At 40.9% G+C, this 26,431-nt stretch overlaps 1 protein-coding gene across 1 annotated transcript in view; it reads right to left on the reverse strand.

Moving 5' to 3' along the window:
• Positions 1-4,401: 4,401 nt before the first annotated feature.
• Positions 4,402-26,431, reverse strand: part of LOC124622472 (lipase 3-like) — a 72,450-nt gene continuing 50,420 nt past the window's right edge. Inside the window, exons 7-8 of the mRNA XM_047148180.1 lie at positions 20,524-20,666; positions 4,402-4,663 (exon numbers count right to left, since the gene is read on the reverse strand). Of these exons, the coding sequence (XP_047004136.1) occupies positions 4,511-4,663; positions 20,524-20,666 (296 nt within the window). The 3' untranslated portion in view covers positions 4,402-4,510. The remainder of the gene's footprint in view (positions 4,664-20,523; positions 20,667-26,431) is intronic.

Below are 26,431 nucleotides of genomic sequence, written 5' to 3' on the forward strand. Positions count from 1 at the left end.
TCTCTCTCGGCTACTCGGCAACACCCACTCTCAGATCTCTTACGTCACTGTGAAGAATAAAGACTCGGAGTAATCTGCTCCGTTACGCATTTTACGCTCTTCATTTGTACTACGTTCCACGTCTTACACAATAACATTTGTGTCATCTCCGAAAACAAAGTTTTTGACTGATCCGACAAGTTAAGTGGCAGATCACTGACGTACGCTGGAGCGCATATCATAAGAACGAAAACAGCTTCCGCATTATGTCTCACTACCAAGTAACTAGGCTCAGTTAAACTTGGACCACACATAGAGAGAACTTCTGCAGTACGGTGTAGAAGGAAACTGAAATAAATACACAATGAGACGAATAGAAATGACACTTTTATTTGAGGACAGTAGTTACGCTAAAGTCATTGAGATTCATAGCAGCCCCCTCGACATTACAAAAGGCGGGACATGGTACTTACTAGGGTGTGTCATCACTAAAAACGGCAGTGCGTGCCCTACAACGTGTTCCCAGGCTGGCCATAACATTGTTAAGATCTTGAAGCAGGGCGTTCCATTCGTTCACCAGCACGATGGACAACTACCAGGTTCTGTTTGGTGCATGCGGACATGCTGCAGAAGTCTCCTCAACGCAACCCACACTTGCTCGAGGGATTTAAATTGGGAGCACTTGCAGGTTAAGTCCATTCACCGAATATCCTCTCCTTCCAAGACGTCCTCCGACTACGTTGTTTAAACACTATTTCTTTATGGTTGATCTAAATATTTTATAGCATTTGCTTTAAAATTTTCGCATATTGGTACTATATTTTCTGTATATGTAAAGTAAAGTGTGTTATACTGCAGGCTGAAGTTCTTTGTATTTCATGTGAGTAATGAACATAAAATACTATGTAAATTCCAGAATGAGATTTTCACTCTGCAGCGGAGTGTGCGCTGATATGAAACTTCCTGGCAGATTAAAACTGTGTGCCCGACCGAGACTCGAACTCGGTCGGGCACACAGTTTTAATCTGCCAGGAAGTTTCATACTATGTAAATTGTTTATCACGCTAAATAATTTTCTGATGACATTTTGTATTTAAAAATATTTGTGTATAAACTGTCGATGTAAATTTGACAATTATAAGAAGTGATCACGCTTAGGAGCAATGTAATAAATAGGTGTTATGCAGAAGCCAGTGTGCTTTTGTTTGAAACGAAAGTGGCACTGGGGAGTGGAAAAGGTGGCAAGGGCGAATTGGCGCGATACCTAGAGCAGGCGCGGGAAGTAAGTCACATAGTCTGTAGGCAGCAGTGATTGAGGCAAGACTCTTGTGGAACAGGAGAAGCTTTGCCTGCTAATTTAGACAAAAATGGCTCGGGTGAAGACTGAAAATGGCTTGCGGCATAGCTGCGAGTTGTTGGGGTACTGTAGGTAAAACTGAACGACGACTTGTAGGTCGTACTGTGGGTAGAGTAGCCGCTATAACTGTTCGCCACACACAAGCCTACAGATACCAGACAAGATTTTTTGCTTTGATGTTTTACTTTTGTATAGCGTGGACCATTAATTTAAACTGTGTTTTATTAGTGAATAATCATTCTTGAGCTTTAAAGAATTTGGTTCACCGTGTTATTTCATCCTGATCAGACACCTGTATAGGGTTCCTTCTTGGTGTTTGATTAACCCGCGTATCTGTTTTACAGACTTATGAAGAGCTAAGTTAATATAAAGAGGCACCATTTAAATTGTTTTTGTGTAAATAATAAGATATATGTTTGAGGGATTAAATCCTGTAGTAATGAAATTACGTCTCAGTAATGGAAGATTGTAAATTGAATAGAGTGAATTTAAATGTAGTTTTGCATCATAAAGTTAAAGAGTTCATAAATATTTCATCTTGAGCAATAGTTAAAGAAACGTTGTCTTAGTCGTTTTACTCAAAGGTGTAATGAAAATTTTAGTAAGAGTAATAACACGTCCATGCTTCAGTACGTTACAGAGAAATAAAGTCAGACTATTCTTGTTTTAAAAGTTTTCTTAACTATTTCAAAGTGTTATAGTAAAAGTTTGCTTACGTAAAATTCAGTCAGAGTGAAGCAAAGATACTACAATCTGTTAAATGACTGTACAGAGTTAGCTCAAAGAGTAATAGCTCTTGAAAGTAAATTTCAGTAAGAAAGAGGTTTTCTTGAAGTGAAATGTTCAGTATAAAACGTGTGTGCTTTAGTAGCTAAGTATTTTAGTATTTAAGTTTGTTGGTTATGGAAAGCGCGTTTCTAAAGGTCCCGCCTGGCTTTTTTTCTTTTTCTTTTTTTTTTGTAGTCAAATAATTTAGTGTCTGCACCAATAGTGTTTACGTGGAGTAACATTCATTCGAAAAAGCGACTTAAACAGTAGCAAGAAAGGAGGCAAAATTCATACTTCTGCTTTCCCAATACTTCGCTGTTTCGTTGCCTGAATAGACTGGCCACCGTTAGTATATATTTTAAACCACTACATGAACTTGGAACTGAGTTGTCTTAGCTTCAATATAATACTATTCATGCTGTGTTTCTTTCCAACCGCTGAGTAATATCTTAGCAAAAGAATTGAATAGTCTGATTTACTTATCCATTAGACACAACACACGGTCCAATCGTGTAAAAATAGTAACTCTATTGATTAACGTTTCCTATTAACAGCACTATCCTGCAATAGTGTATTTAATTTGGAAACTAAACAAAATTTAGTAAGAGGGTTATACATTGACATCTACATGGACACTCTGCAAATCACATTTAAGTGCCTGGTGGAGGGTTCATCGAACCACCTTCACAATTCTCTATTATTCCAATCCCGTATAGCGCGCGGAAATAACTAACACCTATATCTTATCGTAAGAGCTCTGATTTCCCTTATTTTATCATGGTGATCGTTTCTCCCTATGTACGTCTGTGTCAACAAAATATTTTCGCATTCGGAGAAGAAAGCTGGTGATTGGAATTTCATGAGAAGATTCCGTCGCAACGAAAAACGCCTTTCTTTTAATGATGCCCAGCCCAAATCCTGTATCATTTCTGTGACACTCTCTCCCATATTTCGAGATAATACAAAACGTGCTGCCCTTCTTTGAACTTTTTCGATGTACTCCGTCAGTCCTATCTGGTAAGTATCCCAAACTGCGCAGCAGTATTATAAAAGAGGACGGACAAGCGTAGTGTACGCAGTCTCCTTAGTAGGTCTGTTACATTTTCTACGTGTCCTGCCAAATAAACGCTGTCTTTGGTTAGCCTTCCCCACAACATTTGCTATCTGTTCCTTCCAATTATGCGAGGCAGCATAGAGACAGGGTTTTCTGTTGTTTGGGTAAAAGCATACTAAATTATAATATTGTAGTGTTATAAGTTTGATGCGGAGGCGCATTGTCATTCATAAAACTGAAGTCAGGGCAGAAGGTACCCCTGAAAAGAGGCAGGTGAGAAAGGAGTGCACGCTCACAATACCGTTGACCAGTGAGGATCCGTGAACAAAGATTATTCCTATGTGACATTATGCCTCCCCACACCATAACACCTGGACCACAAAAAAGATCATTTTCGACAAAGCTGAACGTATCCCCACTTGGCGAGAGGCAGGAACACGTAAAGCACCCAGGAACATTGTCGAACGTGATCGTATCGGTGCTTCAGATGTTATGATGTTTTGCAGCACGTCCATATGCAGCCACAATCATTCAACTGTTGGAAACCACGCTGGTGGGGAGATGGAATGCCCTACCGCTAGTATTTCTTACCAAACTTGGGGCCAGCAAGCGGAGCACATTGCAAAGCAAGCATTGCCTTTCGTGGTGATCACACACGCTATAGAGAACCATGTCCCGTCGTTTGTAACGTCCAGAAGACCATCATAAATCGCGGTGACTTCAATGCGATTATTGTCTTTGAATTAAAGTGTAATTTCTGTGCGTCTCACAGCGTATTTCTTTCAGTTACCTTTTGCACTATACTGTAGCAGTTCTTTCTGTGTATGGTTCAAGTTTCATTGCGCTATGTTACTTGCCAGTGACAAATCATGCCATGTTTACTTTCACCTTTAAGTTTTCCACAAGTGTACATCGAGAAAAGCAAAGGGCCAATCAAATGGATGAAATGAAATGAGCGTACGGCATTGTTGGCCGGGAGGTCCCCTTCGGATTCGGCCGCCAAGTGCAAGTCTTATTTCAATCGGCGCCACATTGGGCGACTTGCGGCCGATGATGAGGACGAAATGATGATGAGGACAACACAACACGCAGTCCCAGAGCGGTGAAAATCTCCAACTCGGCCGAGAATCGAACCCGGGCCTAGTGCATGGGAGACAAGCAGGCAGACAATCAGATGGATAAAACCAGTATGTGAAATGTAGAAATTAATTTAAATTCATTAGGAATATTCGAACGGTAGAGGTTAAGACTTTATAATATTTATTGATAAAGTTGGTTACATCTTTTGACATATCTTTTTTTTAACACAGTATTTCCATCTTGATGAATTTGAAGAGAACACCCGCTACAGGTCACACGTAGCGGCTCATCAGACTGACAACTTTGTTGTACACCAGGTCCCTGGCGTGGATGGCCCACATGAAGTCGAGGTGGTTAAACGTGTCCTGTGTAACGAGGAAGCGGCCGATGCAGTTTGGAAGCTGCTTGTACAGTCTGTCGACGTCCTGGAACAGAGGTAATGGGATTTCAGCAAGCGCGTAAACCATGATACTGCAATGAGCGCCATAGCCTACAGTTTTGGTCTGTTCTCAGGTTATCAGCTCCTTCTGTTGTACATTATATATTTAAGAGTGTGGTGTCACCGCCAGACACCACACTTGCTAGGTGGTAGCCTTTAAATCGGCCGCGGTCCGGTAGTATACGTCGGACCCGCGTGTCGCCACTGTCAGTGATTGCAGACCGAGCGCCGCCACACGGCAGGTCTAGAGAGACTCTCTAGCACTCGCCCCAGTTGTACAGTCGACTTTGCTAGCGATGGTTCACTGACAAATTACGTTCTCATTTGCCGAGACGATAGTTAGCATAGCCTTCAGCTACGTCATTTGCTACGACCTAGCAAGAAGCCATCATCAATTGCTATTTATCTTGTGATGCATGTACCGTCAGACCGATGTTCACCAATTATGGATTAAAGTTAAGTGTTCCAGAAGCTACGTACCTATTTTGCTAGTCTCTATTCCTTTAACTGTTCCAGACCTCACGCCAGCCTGCGTGAGCTTCAACGCGTGCCTTTCGGCTTCCTCTCATAGTGACTTGGCTGTCTTGCCAAGTCACAACAAAGAGTACTTCTTGTTCTGTTATAAATCAGAGGAATAATTAATGGTAAGTTGATACATACTACTATGTTCATGTATGTATCTATCTGGTTCTGTATGGTCATTACATTTCGTCATAGAACGAATCAGATCGCTGATTAGAAAATTTGTATAAGAAAGATTAACAACAAACGAAAAGGGGGTTGGTTTGTTGGGAGGAGGAGACCAGACAGCGAGGTCATCGGTCTCATTGGATTAGTGAAGGACGGGAAGGAAGTCGGCCATGCCTTTCAAAAGAACCATCCCGGCATTTGTCTGGAGCGGTTTAGGGAAATCACGGAAACCTACATCAGGATGGCCGGACGCGGGACTGAACCGTTGTCCTCCCGAATGCGAGTCCAGTGTGCTAGCCACTGCGCCACCTCGCTCGGTAATAACAAACGAAAACTTTGTGACGGTGTATAAGAATAAATAACACATTACTGAAAAAAATTCTACATCTATATCTATACTCTGTGAACCACTATGAAGTGTTTTTGAAAGATATAGCCGCTATTTTACTGTACAGCAGATTTTATTCCACAATCTAGATTTCGGTCTTAAGCCATTATGAAGTGTTACAGGTATTAAAAATCATTAATCTTGAGCAGAACACAAGTCATCGTCACAACATGTATCTTCGGTTATATAAACGAATTTTGTCAAAAGTAAATGTCCACTGTGAAGTGCATGGCAGAGGGTATGTCCCACTGTAACAGTTATTAGAGTTTTTTCCCTCCCATTCACGTATGGAGCACGGGAAAAATGATTCTTAAAATACCTCTGTGCGTACTATAATTAAACTTATCTTATCCTCACGATCCCTACTGGAGCGATGTGTATAGGGTTGCAGTATATTTGTAGAGTCATCATTTAAAGCCTCTCCTTGAAGCTTTGTTATCTCCCGCGGGCCAAACAAAGCTGTGACTATTCGTGCAGCCCTCACTGTATACGTTCAACATTCTCTGCTAGGCCTGTTTGTTACGGGTCCCAAACTCTTAAGCAGCATTATAGGATGGGTTGCACAAGTAATTTTTAAGCAACCTCCTTTGTATACTGATTGCATTTCCCCAATATTCTACCAATAAACAGAAGTCACCTCCCTGCTTTACTCACGACAGAGCCTATGTGATCGTTCCACTTCATGTCCCTACCAAGCGTTACAGCTTAGTACTTGTGTGAGATGGCCGATTTCAATTGTGACTCACAAATATTATTAGGATGGTGCATAAGTTCGTAGTGTTTTTGTTTTGCATTTTGATATTCCGGTTGCTGTGGGTTCATTTATCGATTGACGTTTTTCATTTGTAATTCACTATTGCTGTTTGAGTTAACATATCGTCATTTTGTCATTTCCAGTCTGTTGGTGGACCCGTAGACGCTAGAAAATGGAGTGCCAAGTGGAGAAATCGACATATTCTTCTGACTGAGTTCAACAGAGGGGTGACAGCAGCGGAGAGCTAGAAACATTTGCGCCATGAAGGGGGATAATGCCTTTACGCAGAGCACGGCAATAAAATGGTTTTCTCCTTTTAAGGAGAATCGTTTTGACGTTAGTGACCTTAGGGATATGATGGAGCTCGTTTAAACGCATTAATCCACAATAATAGCGTCAGTGTGCTCGAGAACTGGCAAATGTGATGAACTGTGATCATTCCCAGTTCGTTCGACGTTTGCGTGCAATGGAGAAGATTCAGAAATCGAGTGTATGGGTACCACATGATCCACGCCAAAATCACAAAAATAAAATACTGAAAATTGCCATAATGAACGGTAAACCATTTTATTCGACAATGATTTCGGAGTTTTCACCAAATACAGACATAATCTCATTACTTACGAGTGCTGTATTTTGACAAACCACTAAGAAGCAATCACGTTCCATTCTCATCTTCTTTCAGTCTGAATTTGAGCTGAGAAAGTGATCAGGAATGGCCGAATGCGAATTTTTCGGGAGAGCGCGATTATTACCTACAGGGTTTTGAAATAAAGGGAGCTCTGTTCGACAGAGAATCTAAAACAATTTTTGCTGGGGAAAATGCAAAGGATCTTGAATCATTCAACCTTACACTTTCCCAAATTTCCTCATTTAGGTAGACATCTGTCGCTTCTTGCAATGTAAAAAGATCATTTCCCGCATTAAAGAATCTTCCTGCAGGCCAATGCAAGAGCCTGAATGAGGAGAACTTGGATTATTATTTATTTATGCTGTGGCTCTTAGTGCCAGGAGTCTCTGAAAATATGTTCAGCTCGCCTTCGATCTAGCTTTCTTCATTTAAGCAGAGGTGCTGCACCTTTAAGGGAACTGGGTCAGTCATGGAAAAAAGGAATTCAGAAGGAACTGGCTGTGGCCTAGGGTAAGGGACCGACCTCGGCATTTGCCTAACTGAAACGGAAAAACCACACAAAGCCGTTTTCAAGGTTGCTGGCGGATGGTTTCAAACCATCTCGATTCCCTAATCCATGGACTCCTAGCTCAACGGCTCAACGTGCAGGGCTACCCCGCTCAGTAAAGATTCTGGGAAAACTGGTTGTTGTACATTATTTTAAAATAAAATTAAGTGCATCGCAACAAAAGACTGAATTCTGACACTGCATGTTTTTCCATTAATTGTGAATGTTTAGTCATTTGATAGTAAATGAATACAGGCATATTTAAGGTTGAATTGTGCAGTTATTATAGTATTACAAGAGCGTAAATACATTTTCGACATGGAGGGGGGAATTCAGGGGGCAGCTGATCCGGACACATTCAAACAACCCGCTGAAAAATCATTTTAGAAAGGAACGAACTGTAGAATGTGATGTCATCACAAACTCTTTCCGCTCTTCACAAGCCTCTCGCCAGCTTTCCGTATCAGAAATGGTTTTCGTAACTGAATACCGCATAGGTCACCGGATTGGCGATATTTTGCCATTTGAGCGACTAATGATAGAATATTTAGCATTTTTTTAAGGAAATACAGTTATTAACGTTTGGGCGATAGTTTTGTTGTCCAACGTGATTTTTGAGCTTCGCAGGCAAGTCCAAGTTTATTTTTATGCTCTGATACGTCCTTCAACGACCTCACCTTAATGAATACAGAACGTGATTTGCTTAGGGTGATTGATGTGACTAGTGTTATCTCTAAATCTACACAAATTAAATCGAGAAAAATAATTTCGGCATGTACTGTTTAATTTTATATCTTAAAGTTCGAGGCCTTAAGCAAACTAAGGGTTTCTTATTAGAAATCTGGCACTGCTACTCGTGGTTTCAATAAGATAACGCTGCCGCGCAAACAAGTAACAACATAATGAGTCTTCTCGAAGGGTTTTCGGAGAAAGTGTCATCTCAAAAAAACTATGGTCCCTTCGTCTACCGGACCTTATTCCACCAGACGTTTTTATCTGAGGAGCAGCAAACTCTGTAGACTAACGCAATCGCCCAAGCACTCTTTGTGAACTGAAAACTGAAATAACTGCGTACATGAGATACATATCGTAATCAGATCTGCAGAAAGTGTTTTCCAATAAAATTAAGCGTGTTCCGATTTCCATAGCCGACCGCGGACGTTATTTCCAACATACGTTTCAACTGCACAGCAGCGTTCCTGACACCTTGTATAAGTACAATAATTATCTTATTATAAATCTACTCCAGATTCCTCTGAAGTATATTTCCTTCTCAGTTACTGTAAAAGTTGAGAAGATGTTTAATATGAACATTAGTGTCGATCAGAATTTATATCTATGATTCTAAATACACTGATAAATTACAGAAGAAGTGACTAATAATGTGTTTTTTACTTCGTTGTACAACATGAATTTCCAATTTACTGTTTGTTGTCAAGCAGAGACATATTACAGACTTCTACGCCAGAATACAAAACTCGCTTCTGAACCGCAGATAGAGATGCATATGCTAAACGGAAATTATTTTTACGTCTGATATTGTAGTTATGGTTTTTACAGTTGATTTTGAAGTCAGTCTTACTCTGAACCACAGAATCACTAAGGAGTAGGGTCTATATATTTTGGCGCTTAAGTGTAAGAAATCCAAGGTTTCGGAAGAGGGTTCTGCAAGATTTTCGGGTAAAAACTTTACACAATAGTCTTTCTACATGCTTCTGTAGAATAAATACTCTTTCGACCTCAGCTTAGCTCTGCCTAAGGATAGTACTCACTGTGAGTCAGAGTATGTAAAGTATGCCTGCAATCCTGACCGCAAGTCAATGCAGTGAGACATACTCGTATTTCTAAGTAAAATGCATGCAGAATTGAGCGTTTTGATTGTATTCAGTGTGCTTGTGCCAACTCAGTTTGTTATCTATATGGACGCCAACTTCACACATGTCAACCAACCCATGTTCACTGATTTCTGCTTCAGCTGCCTTTATATCATTTTTAGCTTTAGATCGAGAGGTGTACGGAAGACTCTCAAGCGTAAACACGTCTGTATCTGATGTCAACCAGCGTATGCTCATTGATCTCTACTTCAGCTACCTGTACATCATTTTTATTTGTTTCGGATTGGACGATATTAGTGTTTGGAAGAGTAAGGGTTAAGCTGTCTGCTTCGAACTATTTGTGAGCCTGTTTCATTAGTTTCCAGGCTGAATCATGTACAGTGAAAGATTTATACAGAGTAAATTACTTCAAGTTTTGTAATAAAATATTATATTGAACCAGATATGGTCAAATGTAGTATCGATTGTGTAGGAGCGTCTCCGTTCAACAGCAACAGCTGATTCAAGGTGTTATGGGTAATGTGGTAGAGTAACAATTACAGTAACTTTAGATGGAGAGATGTATGGAGGACTCTCGAGTGTGAAGACGTGTTGTATCTGATGTGTGCTGGATATATACTTACTCGCTATGGGGAATTATGTTTCTTTTATTTGTAAGATACTACGATGTTTGCAAACTGTAAATTTGCGAACTTACATGTTCTACAGGGATCAACGAAGTAAAAACTTGAGGGTAACATCCGTGTACTACAAACTCATTTACATGCTGTCACTAATCAATTCTTTCTCAGCGTGCTGTATTAGTCTACGATTTTTCTACGTACGCTAGATACAAGTTTTAATTTGATTAGGTAATATTTTATTAGTCTACGATTTTTCTACGTACGCTAGATACAAGTTTTAATTTGATTAGGTAATGTTTTATGAAGTGATAATAATGAAGACACAATGATGTTCTACTAATGATAATAATGATTATATTTGGATGATAAGGTAAAGAAAAGTGATGGCACAGAGGTCACATTTCCTTCTTCTTTCGTTTCAGCCTCTTTGAGGTACGCTGGATCTATCATTTCTTCGTGCGTTATTCTTTTCTTAGGGCCCAGTATTTCTTCAGTCTTTCTGATCTTCTTTTCCTCTCTTCATCCGAGATGAAGGGTTTGGACTTTGGTGTAGATTTGTCTTGGAAGCTTATGTTTTCATCTTTAGTAATTAATTTAGCTGTTCGATCAATAAGTGAATTTTCTGAAATCTTAAATTCTCAGTTTCTTTAAACCAGTTGGGTTTCGTTTTGCGGTTACGGAAGAAGTCAAAGATTTGTTTAGTTAATCTGTTGGAATTCATTCTGAGAAGATGACCATAAAAATTTATTCTCCTTTTTCGCATAGAATCCTAAAGTTTTTCAATTTTCTTGTAGAGAGTTTCATGTTTGATGTATATAATCTTATTGTCTTGAAATTTTGGACCAACGATTTTTCTTAAAATTTTTCTTTCCTTTAGCTCAAGTTTCTCCATTTGGCCTTTGAAATTCATGTTAAGTGTTTCTGCTGCCTACAGTGCTTCTTAATCACTGTCTTGTAATGTGTAATTTTGGACCCCCATGAAAGGGATTTTTTGTTGTATGTATTTTTGTTATTTGGAAGGCCAATTCAAGTTTATTTTTTTCTGGATTCCATTGCTTTGCTTACCCCAGCATTCCAACTAATCCATTCTCCGAGATATTTTAATTCTTTTACTATTTCAATCTTCTTTTCTTGAACTTTGAGGTATTTACATGAGTGCTTGATGTTTGTCAATATCTTAGTTTTTTCAAAGGAGGTCACGCTGTTATAATGAGAAATGTTTTATGATAATTTGAAGTTAATGAAAACACAATAATGGATTAACAGAGGTACAGATACTATTTTTAACTATTGTGTAAGAACATGAAATTACTTGGTGTACACATATATTACTCCCTGTATTACAAAGAAAAGATTTGGTTTTGAGTGGTAGAGTAATCACGCCTGTTCCGCTTGATATACTGCATTTTCATGAACTAATGATGCTTTTACATTATATGTACACTGACATTTATCATTTGCTTATATTACTTTTGTTTGCATTAACTATGCCAGTAACAATTCCAGCATAATAATTCCACTATTCTTTACAGGTACAATGAGCTATTTCCAATCACCCATTTTTTCTTTTACATGCTTTGCAATTTACGCTTATACTGTATGCTTCTAGTTGTTAAGACATTCTGATTTCTTTAACATTTTCATACCTATGCTTAGAACAGTCTTGTGATCACCCATGTTTATCTTGCTTCATTTTGACTGACAAGTTTGACGACTATGGACGATAATCATTTTTTTTTTCAGCAAAAGTGCTCTTTCCCTTGCCTTATTTCCACTTTTCTCAGTAGTTACGCGCATTCCTTACATCTGCTATTATTATTTTATTTGCACTTCCCTATATGAGATATTTTACTTATGTGTAGCCAATATTTGCAATAAACATCATATTCAAATCTCATGCACTATTGAGGTATTCTACTATACTGGTCTTTCTTATGAGCTCTGACAGCATATAGACTGATTAATTATGAACTATGTATTTTGTCATTTATTACTGTCAATCTTTATGTACTATTTTCTGGAATTATTGCCTGTATATGTTAAGTTTCCAAGTCTACAGGCACAGTCACAGCCACTGTTATTCTACATATAACAACTACTATTCTGTGGACAGTCGCTACCAGTAAATGTATTTATCACTAACTTGCTACTAGAATAGCTCAATTATGAGTCTAAAACGTACTCTATATATCAGATTCTTAGATAATGAACTATGATCACAATTTCGCACTTAAATATTGATGGCGCTGCCATAAATAATGCAGTTGTTATCTGCATAAGTTTAGGATTTTATATTAATGCCCACTACTGCCGTACTTTGCAATCTTAAAAGCAATTAATATCATATGCTATTGCCCTTCTCTACTTTATCCACTGAGATAATAGTGAAACATAGGTTGTTTACTTGTCTGCAGCAATATAAATATATGAAAGCTTACTGATGTCGACGATAATGCACTACAAATGAGAGAGCTGTAATGGCACCTTTCAGTGCACTCACGACTGTAGTAGGCAGCACTTAATATATAATTGGCTGAGTTGTCATTAGGTACCATATCTACCGCTGCCACCAATGAGTCTGCTCAATGCCAAATCTCTCTACTTTGACGTAACTAGTGACGTTCAAAAAATATTCGAGATAACATGACTTAAAAATATAATACTCTTAGGAAGAAATATGAACCAATGTCTATGGACCCTCGATTTGCAGATCATCCAGACTCTAACTTTGCCTCAACCATGCCTTTATCCTTGCCTTTTTCACGTTTTATATTTTATACTCACGATATAGTTACACTATGCTTCGTATAACAATCCCTATGATTAGTCATAATTATGGAAAGGAGCGTTCTACTTGATCTCAGATACTAGTGCACATAACCACTATATTTCTTAACAAGTTTATAAATAATTAGTAATGTTTTTCTATACCTCTGCGTTGTGTAACTCAGGTCGTTTTAATTCCCATGTACTTTGTAAAGAGCGATTTGCTCATACTAGTGTGTTTTTCTTAGACATTAGGCTACATTTCAAAGTTTCATAGTGCACTTGGCCACTATCATGCCTCACTATATGTACATTCATGATTCCTAACCACAGACGTTAGATGGTTAAAGAAAATGCTCACAAATTACCCATGATACATTTACGCTATTCAGCCAGATGCTCGACGATTTGTATTTATTTACCAATTATCTCTTTTATGCTACATTCCCGAACTTTTATCAGCCTATACGTATGTAATGTTAAGAACTTTGTTGTGTTACTCTGGCCAATTGCCATAACAAACCTGTCAATTTCCCCAGAAGGAGGCATCAGGGTTATGAAAGGTATATACACAAGGTAAAGTAATTCAAGTTTTGTAATAAAAAATTGTATTGAACCAGAGATGGTCAAATGTAGTATCGGTTGCGTAGTCCGTCGCTGCTCAACAGCGATCGCTGATTCAAGGTGTTATGGGTAATGTGTTACAGTAACTTTAGACCGAGAGATGAATGGAGAATTCTCGAGTGTAAAGACTTGTTGTATCTGATATGTGCTGGATATATGCTTACTCTTCACGGGCAGTAGTGATTTTTTTATTTGCAAGATACTAAGATGTTTGCTAACTGTAAAAGGAATCTCAACAGAAGTTGGAAACAATTAAGGTATAGAAAGTTGTTTTGTTACTAACGTAATGGGCGTATCCATAAGTGATGATTGAAACAATGTATAGCACTTACATCCAATGATTTTGTAAAGCTAATCGTTAATGTATAATCAGTTTATTGAGTGTGTTAATTGCGAGCTTTATTAATTTTCAACGAGTCAAAATACGAGTTTTCAAGTTAGTGCCATATTGTTACTTATCCGAAGTCAATACTAGTTCCAAGATCTATGTTATTTTTGGTTAACTATTTTTCTCATGAACTTATTGTATCATTCATATTCGATTTAATTAAAATGTACGTTAAGCAACAGCCTTGCACAATAGCTGTTCGCTAACTATATAATTTAAAGTACTAGCAGAGAGCAGTACGAAGAGTGTTACCATTGCGCTTATAAAAGTAAGAAATTTTATTGTGTAGGGGATAGCATTCATTAAGCACAGGGACCATTATTTTCAAATTGATCAACTTTGATTAAGGAGCCAATTTCAAACCAATAGTATCGCACCAGATTCAGTTTTTGGTGTTACGTAAATTCATGCAGTTTTTGTTTGGTTTAAAGTTAATGACAGTTTACATTGTCGCAGCTTAATTACATTTACATTCCACCAGTCAAAAGGTTCAGTACAGAACAAAACGCATAAGCGACGAGACAAAATACACGTTCAGATGCCATTCCCATTCTAACAGTCGTGTTTCAGACTACTGTCAGTTACGTAATTTCAATCAGATTTCAGACGTACATGTTTTGAAGCCTTTCTTCAATATATAATCGTGCCATCAGCAAAAGTCATAATCTGTAAAGAATCCGCTAATGCTCCAAGTAAATCATTTATGCACCTCCCTTCTTTTTCGGGGATCAGTCAAGATTTTTCTAGCTCTGCCTCGTATTTCTTCAGAGATAATTCTGAACGCATGTTTCTCCCCAGTTTAACAAGTCTCAGACGATTTATCCACAGGCCCGGTATTAGGGGGCGGGGGGGAGGGCGGAGGGATGGGGGCAAATCGGGTTATCTGCCCCGGGCGGCAATTTCAGGGCGCGTCAAATTCATATTCCTGTAGAAAACACTCTTGTTTCACAAAGCACCTATCACCCAGCGCACATTGGTCTTTCGATTATTCATATAATTTTGAAACATACTCCTGTTGGTTTCCGAAAATTTTTGAACCATTATAAGTTGATTTCTGACCGAATCATAAGTTGATTTTTGAATGCGAGCATAGTGCACGTGATGTCCCTGACAGGGGAATCCCCGTCGCATCAAGAAATAAAGAACTTCCCCACAGACAAACGGGGACGGGCTATACGAGATGAGCCAAATAAATCTGAACGGATGAATACCAATCGCCGTTTTTTTGTGGTTGATTGGGTATACGAATGATAAGCATTGTTATAATTATTAGCGAAAGCCATAGGTTCAATTAACATATTCGAAACAAACGACTAACAGAAATAAAAGATAAGAAAGATTACATATAATCTTCTCAATGTATTCAGGAAAATGAAATCTTGACAGAAAATTTTTGCCAAATCGCTACATTCCTAAGGGTCAGTTGTACAGTCCCCGGTTACCAGCCACGTAAGTTCTATTCTCGGAATAGTGCGAAAAGCGCGTTGGACGAACACGTAATAACGCCTAACCGGAAAATAAACGCAAATTAACTAAACCTGTTTTCCTGGCTGGGTTCGTGAGTTAACCAGAGAATAAGTTTTGACAAAGGCAGGAATAGCTACAGAATTAGTGATGGCAAGATTTTTTGTTAGAACGAGGAAGGAGGAAAAACAGGGACATCATACAAACTATGTAGAAGAATACGATTCCAAATTTATAAAAAAAAATTCGCACAACTACTTTTCGATTTCAAGCTTGAGAAACTGGAGCCTATGAATGAAATGTGAAACTGTTTCCTAACATAATACTTTTTGCTTGTAATACGCCTAATAGGCATTTGATACTGATACTTGGTGAATTATATTCTGTCGTATTATTTATGTAAATGAGGTAAATAAAAATGACCTTTTGTGCCAAAACACTCTCGCTGCATATTATAAAGGCCTGTTTCGTTTTATTTAGCAGACAAAAAAAATTGTTGTAATCAAATCGAGAAACCGAATCACTCTTGGGTACTATTGGTATTAACAGCTTTTTCAGTATTAGACAATGACTTTTTTCATGTAGCAAAATGTTTGACGAGCTTTTACGAAGTAACAAATTCTTTCGCAGAAAGGAATGCATACCGTAAAGGCTGTACTAAAATTAGAGAGGAAAACATGCTGGGACCTAAGAATTGAAGAAATGTGTACTGTCTTGCTTGTCTCTTATCTTTGCTGGTTTTATGTTTCCTACACTTAATTTTATAACAGACAAAACATAAAGTTATTAGCTAATAGGCAATAAAAAGTGCAAATTTTTCTGAAGACTTGTTATTCTCCCGGTCACAAATAATCCCACCCAGTATTAATTATGAGTCCTTTTTTTAAAAGGTGTAGTTTACCAGGATACTTAATAACACCACTCGACACGAACTCGATTTGACAACACCGGCCAATATAGTCCGTGCTGTGGATTACCTTACCGCCAAAATACAGAAAGCAGTGAAACTCTCCACCTCCACTGCACCTCGAAATTTAACACCCCTGGACGACTTGCCCCCTCTGTTACGAGAGCTGAAGGTGCAAAAGAACCGCTACCGCCGAAGGTGGAAGCAGTTTCGTGACCCCCAGGACAAACGCCACATGAGACGCCTCCAACGCGAATTCAGCCACCGGCTCGCCGAATGGAGGTCTGAACAGTGGGAGGACAGGATGTCCACTTTCCTACTCCACCAAAAATCTGACTGGGCTGTCATTCGCACCCTGCGGCATTCTAAGCCAGCGACTGCCCATCCTATTCGCACAGCAGCGGGCTTGTCATATGATACCCTGCAAATTGTGGAAACGCTGGCAGATGCGTTCGAGGCCCAAAACCGCCCTCTGGTCCAGGACCTTTCTCCGAACGAACTACAGGAAGAACATGAAGTCCTGACAGCTGTTGCTGCTTTCCGCAACCGCCCACCCCAGTCTGCTCCCCTTCTTACGTCCATGGCAGAAATTCAGCGCATCCTTCGACGGAAACGTGGCCGGTCGGCCCCTGGATTGGACGGAATTTTAAATGAACATCTTTGCCACCTTCCCCGCACACCACTCATCTTGTTCACCAAGATTTTAAACTGTTGTCTCACATCTGGCCTTTTCCCCCCTCAGTGGAAACAAGCCAAGCTGATTGCTATCCCCAAGAGGTTCAAAGACCCTACAGTCCCCACCAACAACAGGCCCATCAGCCTCCTAAACACTATGGCGAAGGTCCTTGAATCTGTGATCCTTCACCGACTTTCCCAACCTCTTGCAGCAGCTGGGACGATCCGTCCTGAACAGTTTGGATTCACTTCGCACCTCTCTGCTGAACTTCAGGTCCTACGGATCACTGAACACATCAGCAAAGGCTTCAACACTGCCAAGTCGACAGCTGCCGTTTTTCTGGACTTGCAAAACACCTACGATAAGATCTGGCAAGACAACCTCGTACACAAGATGCTGACACAGACCCCTATACCGGATATTTATGTCAAGATCGTGGATGACTTCCTCCGTGGTAGGACTTTCCTAGTGGCTCAATGGGGAATGCGTTCTGGCATTCGCCAGTTGTCGTCAGGCACTCCGCAAGGATCGGTGCTATCTCCCATGCTATTTAATATCTATGTCAATGATATGCCGGTCATCCCCGAGTGCCACCTTGCACAATACGCTGACGACACAGCGCTATACACCACTGGCCGCATTACTGACGCCGTCGTCGCCCGCCTCCAGCGACAGGTGGACGCCACTATCACCTGGTGCCGGACAAACAAAATAGCTCTCAATGCCGCCAAAACTACGGCAGTTTACTTCACGAAACGGCGCCCAGTCCTCCGCCGCAATATCTCGATTCAGGTGTGCAGGTGCCCTGGTCCCCGACAACCACCTATCTCGGGGTCCAGCTGGACCACAAGTTGCTCTTCCACTGTCATGCGGAGTATGTCACCAACAAGGGGCAAAAGCTAACCAGGGCTTTGTACCCGCTCTTTCGCAGTAGGGGACTTAACCTGCATACCAAGCTCCGCATTTACCGAACAGTTATCCTGCCTGCCCTCACGTATGGATCTGCTGCATGGGCCACGATTAGTGTCACCAGGATGCGGACGTTGCAGCGCCTGCAGAACAAGGTGCTCAGGTGGAGCCTGCACGCCCCGCCACTCACGAGAATTGTCACTCTCCACGAGGAAGCGGATATCGTCCCCCTAAAGACGACCATACGCAACAACGCGCGGCGGCTCTATGAGAAAGTGGATGCCTTGCGGGACACTGTCCATGGGTTACGCCACGTTGGGACCACACTTCCACGCCGCTGGCATCGACATCCGGTTCCCCTAACCATCCTAGAGGAAACGGATTCCGAGCATGGCTAACGATAAGTCTGGCACGTCCACCACGGACGCATCCTTTGGCGGGACTAGCCCCCATTCTACGTCCAATACTTTCCAATCATACCTGCCCATGTTAGGCTAAATTTTTCTGCCTGACTCATGTAGTACTGTCACCGTCAGAGGGTGGTACGGGACTACAAGTCCCACCGCCACACCTCCAAAGTGAAGTGCAGTGATGCAGTCACTGCCCTGTGGAAATTTACTGCCTCACCAACACAGTTAGACCGCAATAGACCGGTGATACTGTAATGTAACATATCACAAAAAAAAAAAAAAAAAAAAGTGTAGGATGTCAAACCGGCCGACTGGGAGTAGGCACCAAAGGACATTTTAATTTCCACTGTCCTGAATATTGGTTTCATGGCTTCCATTACAAAATATACATGTTTGAATTCCACAGAGTGAAATGCAGTGACGTACAATAGAAGAATGGTGTGTGAAGAGGCGTGGCCCTGCTCTTTGGCACACCTAATAACAAATAACTTATCCTACATTTCCTCAAACATATATGTTCCATACATCAAACTCTTCAGAAAAATGTGCGCTACAAAATAAACACATTTTTTGAAAAATTGATTTTTTTTAACTTTTGACGTCCTACCTCAAACACTCGAGTGGGAGGGGGCAGGGCGCCACTGTCAAGTTTTTGCCCCAGTTGGCAAATATCGCAGATCAAGGGCTGCCCAATTATATATTTATTTCACCCATATCGTTGTATTTTATTACTAGTTTTATTTCAGTTCGCGAAACTTTTTGTCAAAGAGTTTGTACTCTTAATGATTACCTACTTACATTGTTGTGCACAAGGCACAAAACTGGTTTCTACCACCATATCTCATCTGAACGTGAGAAATTTCATATTGTATCGTGTGCTACGTAATGTTACATTATATTGCCTTAGTTAAGTTTAGTTACTCGTCAATAACCATACTTCCTGGCAAGAGTGAGTTCAAAGAAGCGCAAGTGGTCCTTCAATGAACAACTGCAGAAACTATTTCCATTCATCAGTAATATCATAAGCTTAAATAATTACACATGTGACTCAACCCCAAAGGTTACCAAAGGTTGATCATGCCTGATCTACATAACCGAAGGCCTCTTATTACAGAACTTTACTTGTTTTATGGACTCATTCACAGCTTTTCCCTATTACTTCATTCATTGTAAATTGTGTTATTATTTAAACACTGTTGGCATAGCCATTTACCAAGTAACAGTCAAAAATTACAGTCTGATTGTTGACAGATTCATGGAAAACCCAACCGTTGTATGTTCCATAGAACAATGTGAGAATTGATCGGATGTAATTACATTTTCCTGGAGTCACTTTGAGTCTCAACTTTATCTTCGATAGGGACAAAAGCTAAAGTAATGAACTGGAATTTGAGCCAAGGCCAGAATTTGAATTTGGGTCTTTTGTTTATTGGGCAGACCTGTACACGAGGTTGGCTATTTTAGCCACAAGGCCAGGGTGATGTAGTATGTAGGACATCCACCTAATAAGCAGCAGACCCAGGTTCAGGCCCCAGCCTTGGCACAAATTTTAATTCACTGCTTCATCTTTTGTCCTTATCGAATGTGAGAACTGTTGTTTGGCAGATCATGAAGTCAATGTCTCTTCGTCTCCGTAAAATGTTGACGTTTCCCCTAGTGTTGACGTTTTCTTGGCACAGAAGAGCGCTCTACATTGGAAAAGTAAACAACTGGAAACTCTGCCTAGATCAGATTACTAAGTGGATAGACAGCTAATTAATTACAGGATTGCTACCAGAGCAGCCACCAGAGAATGAGATTCTTCACTCCTCTTGTTCTGTCCATCGTAGTTATACGGCTCTGCTGCCTCAGGTGGCAGTTGGTAAGGTCAGTTGCAGACGACGCTTGCGTCTGGTAATGCAAAAATCGCGTCATTACTCTGTCAGGCGTGTTATTTTACGCATCAGAATGTCCTAAAATAGTTGCACAAAAAACTGATAAAAGTATTCCAACTCTGCTAAGTTTATCCAATTTTGCACGTTGACGTGCAGCGCGTAAATGCATCCAGAACGGAAGCGTCTAACTGTTGCTGCCCCAACCATATTGTGTGCGCAGGCAAATGGAAACAGACAAGATCCTCTTTCTCCAATTTTCGACTGTCTTTTTTTGCTTACTAGTTTGTTTACTTCGCTTTGCTTACTGTTTTGTTTTTTGTTTTATTTATCGAGGAATAGGTGCGGATCGATAGCGCTTACCTGGACGTCGGCGCACCAGTCGTTGTTGCTGTAGTGCAGCGCCACCTTAGCGGTCACCTTGCTGAGGTCGTAGTCCGGCGGGGCGATGCTGCCGTACCTCTGGATGTTCCCCATCATCCCGTAGTCGTACTGCCGGAAGTGTCCTGCAACGGTACGTAGCGTTGACAAATTTGTCCGGACGTTAGCTAAATGTATTTTTGCTGATAGACAATGTTCCAACTTGTTCTGCAGACACTACACTTACACTCCGCAAATCAGTACTACGAGGTGTAGTAATAAAGTCGCAACTCTCGCCCGAAAAAATAAAGTTACTCAATTATTTTCTGTTTATTTGTAGGTATAGGTATGCATTCCGAGAACACACTGAAATCCCAGCGCCTAGGTTTGCTACGTCCAAAACTATTGGTTTGGTCCATAACTTCGTATCGTTTTTCCATAGGTTACACATAATAGAGACTTTACACAGCAATAATACAGGGCGTTTCAGAAGTGATGGTCAATACCTCAGACATGCAAAGTATAGGCTAAAAGTAGCTAAAAAGCTCCCTTAAATAATGATCAGCAAATCAATCGTTGCCGAGGTGTCGCATTAATTCAAGTTGGAAACCAACTGTTAATGCCCCTGGATACCGCGGTATTTACGCTGGTATCTCAAAGTTTGGTATCCACTGTTTGTTTACGGCCGGCCGGTGTGGCAGAGCGGTTCTAGGCGCTAGAGTCTGGAACCGCGCGACCGCTACGGTCGCAGGTTCGAACCCATTGTGCTCAGAGCCATTTGAAGCTTTTTTTTTCTACTTCCCTTTCCCCCTCCGTACGCTGCGCCGTACCGGCCTCACAATCAGTTATGAACGTGAAGACTCCATGGACAGAGGTTACACCAATGAAGAGTACGCTGACATGCACTTCAAGTATGGCAAAGCGAATGGCAGTGCCCTTGAGGCTGCACGATTGTATGAAGAAGTTTTTCTTCACCGCAAGCAGCCCGACAGGGGTACATTTAGCCGGTTGCATCTACATCTACATCTACATCTACGAGTACGTGGATAATATACAAATCACATTTAAGTGGAAAGAACGAACACCTATATTTTTCCGTACGAGCTCTGATTTTCCTTATTTTATCATGGTGATCTCCCCTATTTCGCGATAATACAAAACATGTTGCCCTTCTTTGAACATTTTCGATGTACTCCATCAGTCCTATCTGGTAAGGATCCCACACAGCGCAGCAGTATTCTAAAAGAGGACGGACAAGCGTAGAGTAGGCAGTCTCCTTAGTAGATCTGTTACGTTTTAACTGTACTGCCAATAAAATGCAGTCTTTGGTTAGCCTTCCACACAACATTTCCTATGTGTTCCTTCCAATTTAAGTTGTTTGTAATTGTAATTCCTAGGCATGTAGTTGAATTTACGGCCTTTAGATTTAACTGATTTATCGCTTAACCGAAGTTTAACGGATTCCTTTTAGCACTCATGTGGATGACTTCACACTTTTCGTAATTTAGGGCCAATTGCCAATTTGTGCATCATACAAATATCTTTTGTAAATCGTTTTGCAATTTGTTTTAATCTTCTGATGACTTTATTAGTCGATAAACATCAGCGCCTTGGAGAAAAATGGTTCAAATGGCTCTGAGCCCTATGGGACTTAACTGCTGTGGTCATCAGTCCCCTAGAACTTAGAACTAGTTAAACCTAACTAACCTAAGGACATCACACACATCCATGCCCGACGCAGGATTCGAACCTGCGACCGTAGCGGTCGCGCGGTCACAGACTGTAGCGCCTAGAACCGCTCCGCCACCCCGGCCGGCGCCTTGGAGAAACTGGGAGTTTCGCACACCATGTACGAGAACGTCGACCCAGGCCCATAATACCCGATGTTGAGGAAAGGGTGTTATGCAATATACACGAACGTCTGCATACTTCGACAAGGAGGATTGCTACCCAAGAGCGTGTCCTGAGTCGCAGCAGTGTGCGGCGGATTTTACATCGGCAAGCATACTATCTACATCATCTCCAGCGAGTGCAAGCCATACACAACGCAGACTTCCCTCCTAGAGAGAGTTCCTGCCAATGAGTGCAACAACAGTGTACCCTGAATCCCCCGTTTGTAAGCAGTACTCTGTTTGCGGATGAGGCTGGATTTACCCGTGACGGTATTTTTAACTACCACAACTCTCACATTTGGGCCGATGTCAATCCTAATGCAACACACGTATCATGACATCGGCAGCGTTATTCATTGAACGTCTGGGCAGAAGTGCTCGGAGACCGCATAACTGGACCACACTTTCTACCGCAGAGGCTAACAGGACAGCAGTACATGCGCATTCCTCGGACTGTACTTACATCTGGAAGTACCAACGAGTGCGCCGGCTTCCAACTCTAATGTATGGTCAACACCGGATAGGTAGAGGAGGACCTGTGCCATGGCCTCCAAGGTCCCCAGATTTAAATCCCATGGATTCCTGTGTGTGGTATCATGTCAAAAGCCTGGTCTACACTCAGGAGGTCAACCTTCGTGAGGAATTACGCTTGCAGATTGAAGCAGCCTTCCACCACTTAAAGAATTCTCCAGGACTCCTGAGAGGATTCGCAGCTTATTTCAGAGACGAGTTCAATGTTGCATTCAGCCGCATGGACAACATTTCGAACACCTGCTTTAACGTCCAGAGATACAGTGTGTTCCTGGATACTGAGGAACCGCAACAGAAAATGTGTTGTATCTCGACAACGATAGATTTGTGGACCCATGTTTAGTGGAGCTTTTAGGCTACGTTTGGTCTGTACTTTCCATGTGCGAATTATTGACCATTACTTCTGAAACACCCTGTATTTTCTCCTTCACTAGTTACAACAATCCGCGAACGCTGGGATAATATTTAGATTTTGCGACCGTAGAAATCAAGTGGTTTTGAGGCGAAGAATTCGTCAAGCCATTTTCGGAAAGGTGCTTGAAGGTTGTTCGGTAGAGAGCGGAAAAGGTTAAACGCCGAGGGCACCTAAAAGGTGAATAAGGTGGGTGCGGAATGACTTCCCAAACCACAGTGCTTTTTGTCAGTTTAGCAGAATGTGGGCGGGCGTTATCGTGGAACAACATCACTTCACGCAGTCTTCCTGGTCGTTGTGGCTTGCATTGCGTCTGCAAGACGTCTCAGTTGTTGACAGTAAATATCAGCAGAGACGTTACACCTCGGGTAACCAATTCGTAGTACACCACATCGTGGTTGTTCCACCAGATGCTTAACATTATCTGTTGTGGATGCTCGCAGGTCTTTGTACGGCGAGTTGCTGCTTTGTTTGGATTCAACCATTTCTTTCTTTTCCTTACGTTACCATAAAAACACTATTTCTTGTCACCAGTAATGATACAAGAGAGGAGTGGTAGGTGTTGTTCATGAGCCAATGGATGACAGGCAAGCAGAGATGCATATGTTGCTACCCACTGTTTTTTTGTGATTTTGGCTTAGTGCATGTAGTAAACAGCACTCGATTTTTGAACCGTCCCCACTGCATGCAAATGTCACAAGACGATGGAATGATGACAGTTGATCACATCTGCTAGTTCTTGATCACAATGACTTGCTTCATCCTGGATTAATCCTTTCAAACAATCTGAATCAAATCCCGAACGTCTTCCTGAATATAGAGCCATCAAAACGAATCTTCTTAAAACGAGAAATTGCAGTGCTCTGTCCAATGGCATTATCCTCATACAAGGCGGAAATGATTCTCGCTCTCCGCTGCTGTCGCTCCTCTATTGAACTCAGTCAGAAGAATATGTCGGAAATGTTTCCGATTCCTCCACTTGACCCTCCATTTTCTAGCGGCCACAGCTCCATTCGCTATCTCAATATGACGAGATGATGATATGTAAACTTTACAGGTGTCATTTGAGGATTAATCGATTGCACAATAATGTCATATCTTTGCTCTCGAGCCGTTACATGTGAGCGAGCAGCGATGTTGTAAGCTGTATCGCAGAGTAAGGTTATCATCTTTGGTGTGTGCATAGACAGTAGCAGATAGTGGTTAGCTATGTGAAAGTGAGGAAGCAGCTGTAATGCTATGTTTCAAATGTAAAGTCTCATTTTATCGATGTGTTTAATTAAGATGATTATGTAATGATAACTGATCTGAGGAGGAGGAAGTGTAATGGAAACTTTTGTTTACGTGAAGAGGAATTATAAGGTAAATTTTTTGAAGTGAATCTTTTTTTTTTAGCGCCATTTTTCACCTGCCTTTCTCTTAGAATTTTTAATTGATCAAGGTTTTTTTCAGAAGTAGAAAAGGAACCAAGTGTGTTCCTAAAATACTTCGATTCGCAACGAATAGAGAACTCATTTCACCTCACGAGTGTCTCAGTGTAGATATAGTAATTTGCAGCTTTAGCATAGCGGTGCGCAAGACAGAGCAGTACTGCAACGCGTTACTCAGATTTGCGCAGTATGGAGATAAGGACTAAAAATTTTGATGTTTTTTTTTATATTCAATGAAATGAAATGTCGTGTGGCTAGGGCCTCCCGTTGGGTAGTGCGGTCGCCTGGTGCAAGTCTTTTGAGTTGACGCCACTTCGGCGACTTGCATGTAGATGGGGATGATATGATAAGGAAGACAACACAACACCCAGTCCCTGAGCGGAGAAAATCTCCGACCCAGCCGGGAATCGAACCCGGGCACCATTGCGCAGCATACGGCCGCGCTGACCACTCAGCTATCGAGGAGGACTTTTTATTCAAACAGGGCCAGCTTTTGTTATTCAGGGACAGTTACATTTTTCTGTGTTCTGTATCAGTTTTAGTTCTGGGATCCGGGATCAGTTTTGCAAAACCAGGTCGTAGGTTTCATGTCAAAGTTCATTATTCAGGCAGCTTATACCGTTCAAAATTCTTGGAGTCAGATTATTCACTTTAACAGTGTTTAAGGCTTGCCTTCTCAGTACGAAAGTTCAAGTACGTCAGTCATATTTTAATTATTTTCATTATTTAAGGAGAACTGTCAAACTCAAATAATAACAATCGATAAATGAACCCAAAGCAAACGTAATCTCAACATGCAAACCAAAAACGCCACGAACTTAAGCACCAGCCTAGTAGAAAAGCCCAACTCGGCGTTACATTTAGCCAGACATTTTGCACTAACAGCCGGACTGTCTATGGAAATACAGTCAATTGATATTTTCAGTCGTTTATTAATAATCAGTAACAGTCAGTTTCCTGCGAGGGCAACTTTAAACGTACTTAAACTAAAACGCAATTAGTATACAGCTTTATAATTTGGCAACTAACTACTCAGTTTTCTTAATTACTGTCTCCCTGCTAAGGCAGTTTATATCAAAATAAACTAAAAGATCTTCATAAACCAAAATAAACAACTATCTATCATACTGGGACGGAAAACGAAAAAGATATACGATAACTTTGGTCATTTCAGTTAGCCTTTTACAGATAAAAAAATGATCTGTACTTAAGTATTAATGAAATATTTCTCATTCGAGCCCACTTTAGCAAAAGCATTATTTTTCTTGAAAATCAATTCGCGGAATTCTTCATAATATAATATTAAATTACACTAATCCCTCATTATCTACGTCCGTTTTGGAATGTATTGCGTGCCGTTGTCCATTGGACGCTCATGAAAGAGAACACCCTTTCGACGTTGGAATTACGACCTGGAACTGGAAAGTTATATTCTGCCGGTTTCAATAATTCAGAATAAAATACTTCATTATGCACTTTCGTATCTCAACACTGGTATGAGTGAGACGTAAACGTAGCGGGTTGGCGTTGGTTGATGGGCTCACTCTACTTTGCCTCGCTCGCTCTGCGCTTAGTGTGGTTATGACACTGTGCGTTTGGCTCGTTCTGCCTACGAAGAAATACATAGGACTCAGGCATAGGAATAA

Source organism: Schistocerca americana, chromosome 7, assembly GCF_021461395.2.
Source record: "Schistocerca americana isolate TAMUIC-IGC-003095 chromosome 7, iqSchAmer2.1, whole genome shotgun sequence".
NCBI lineage: Eukaryota > Metazoa > Arthropoda > Insecta > Orthoptera > Acrididae > Schistocerca > Schistocerca americana.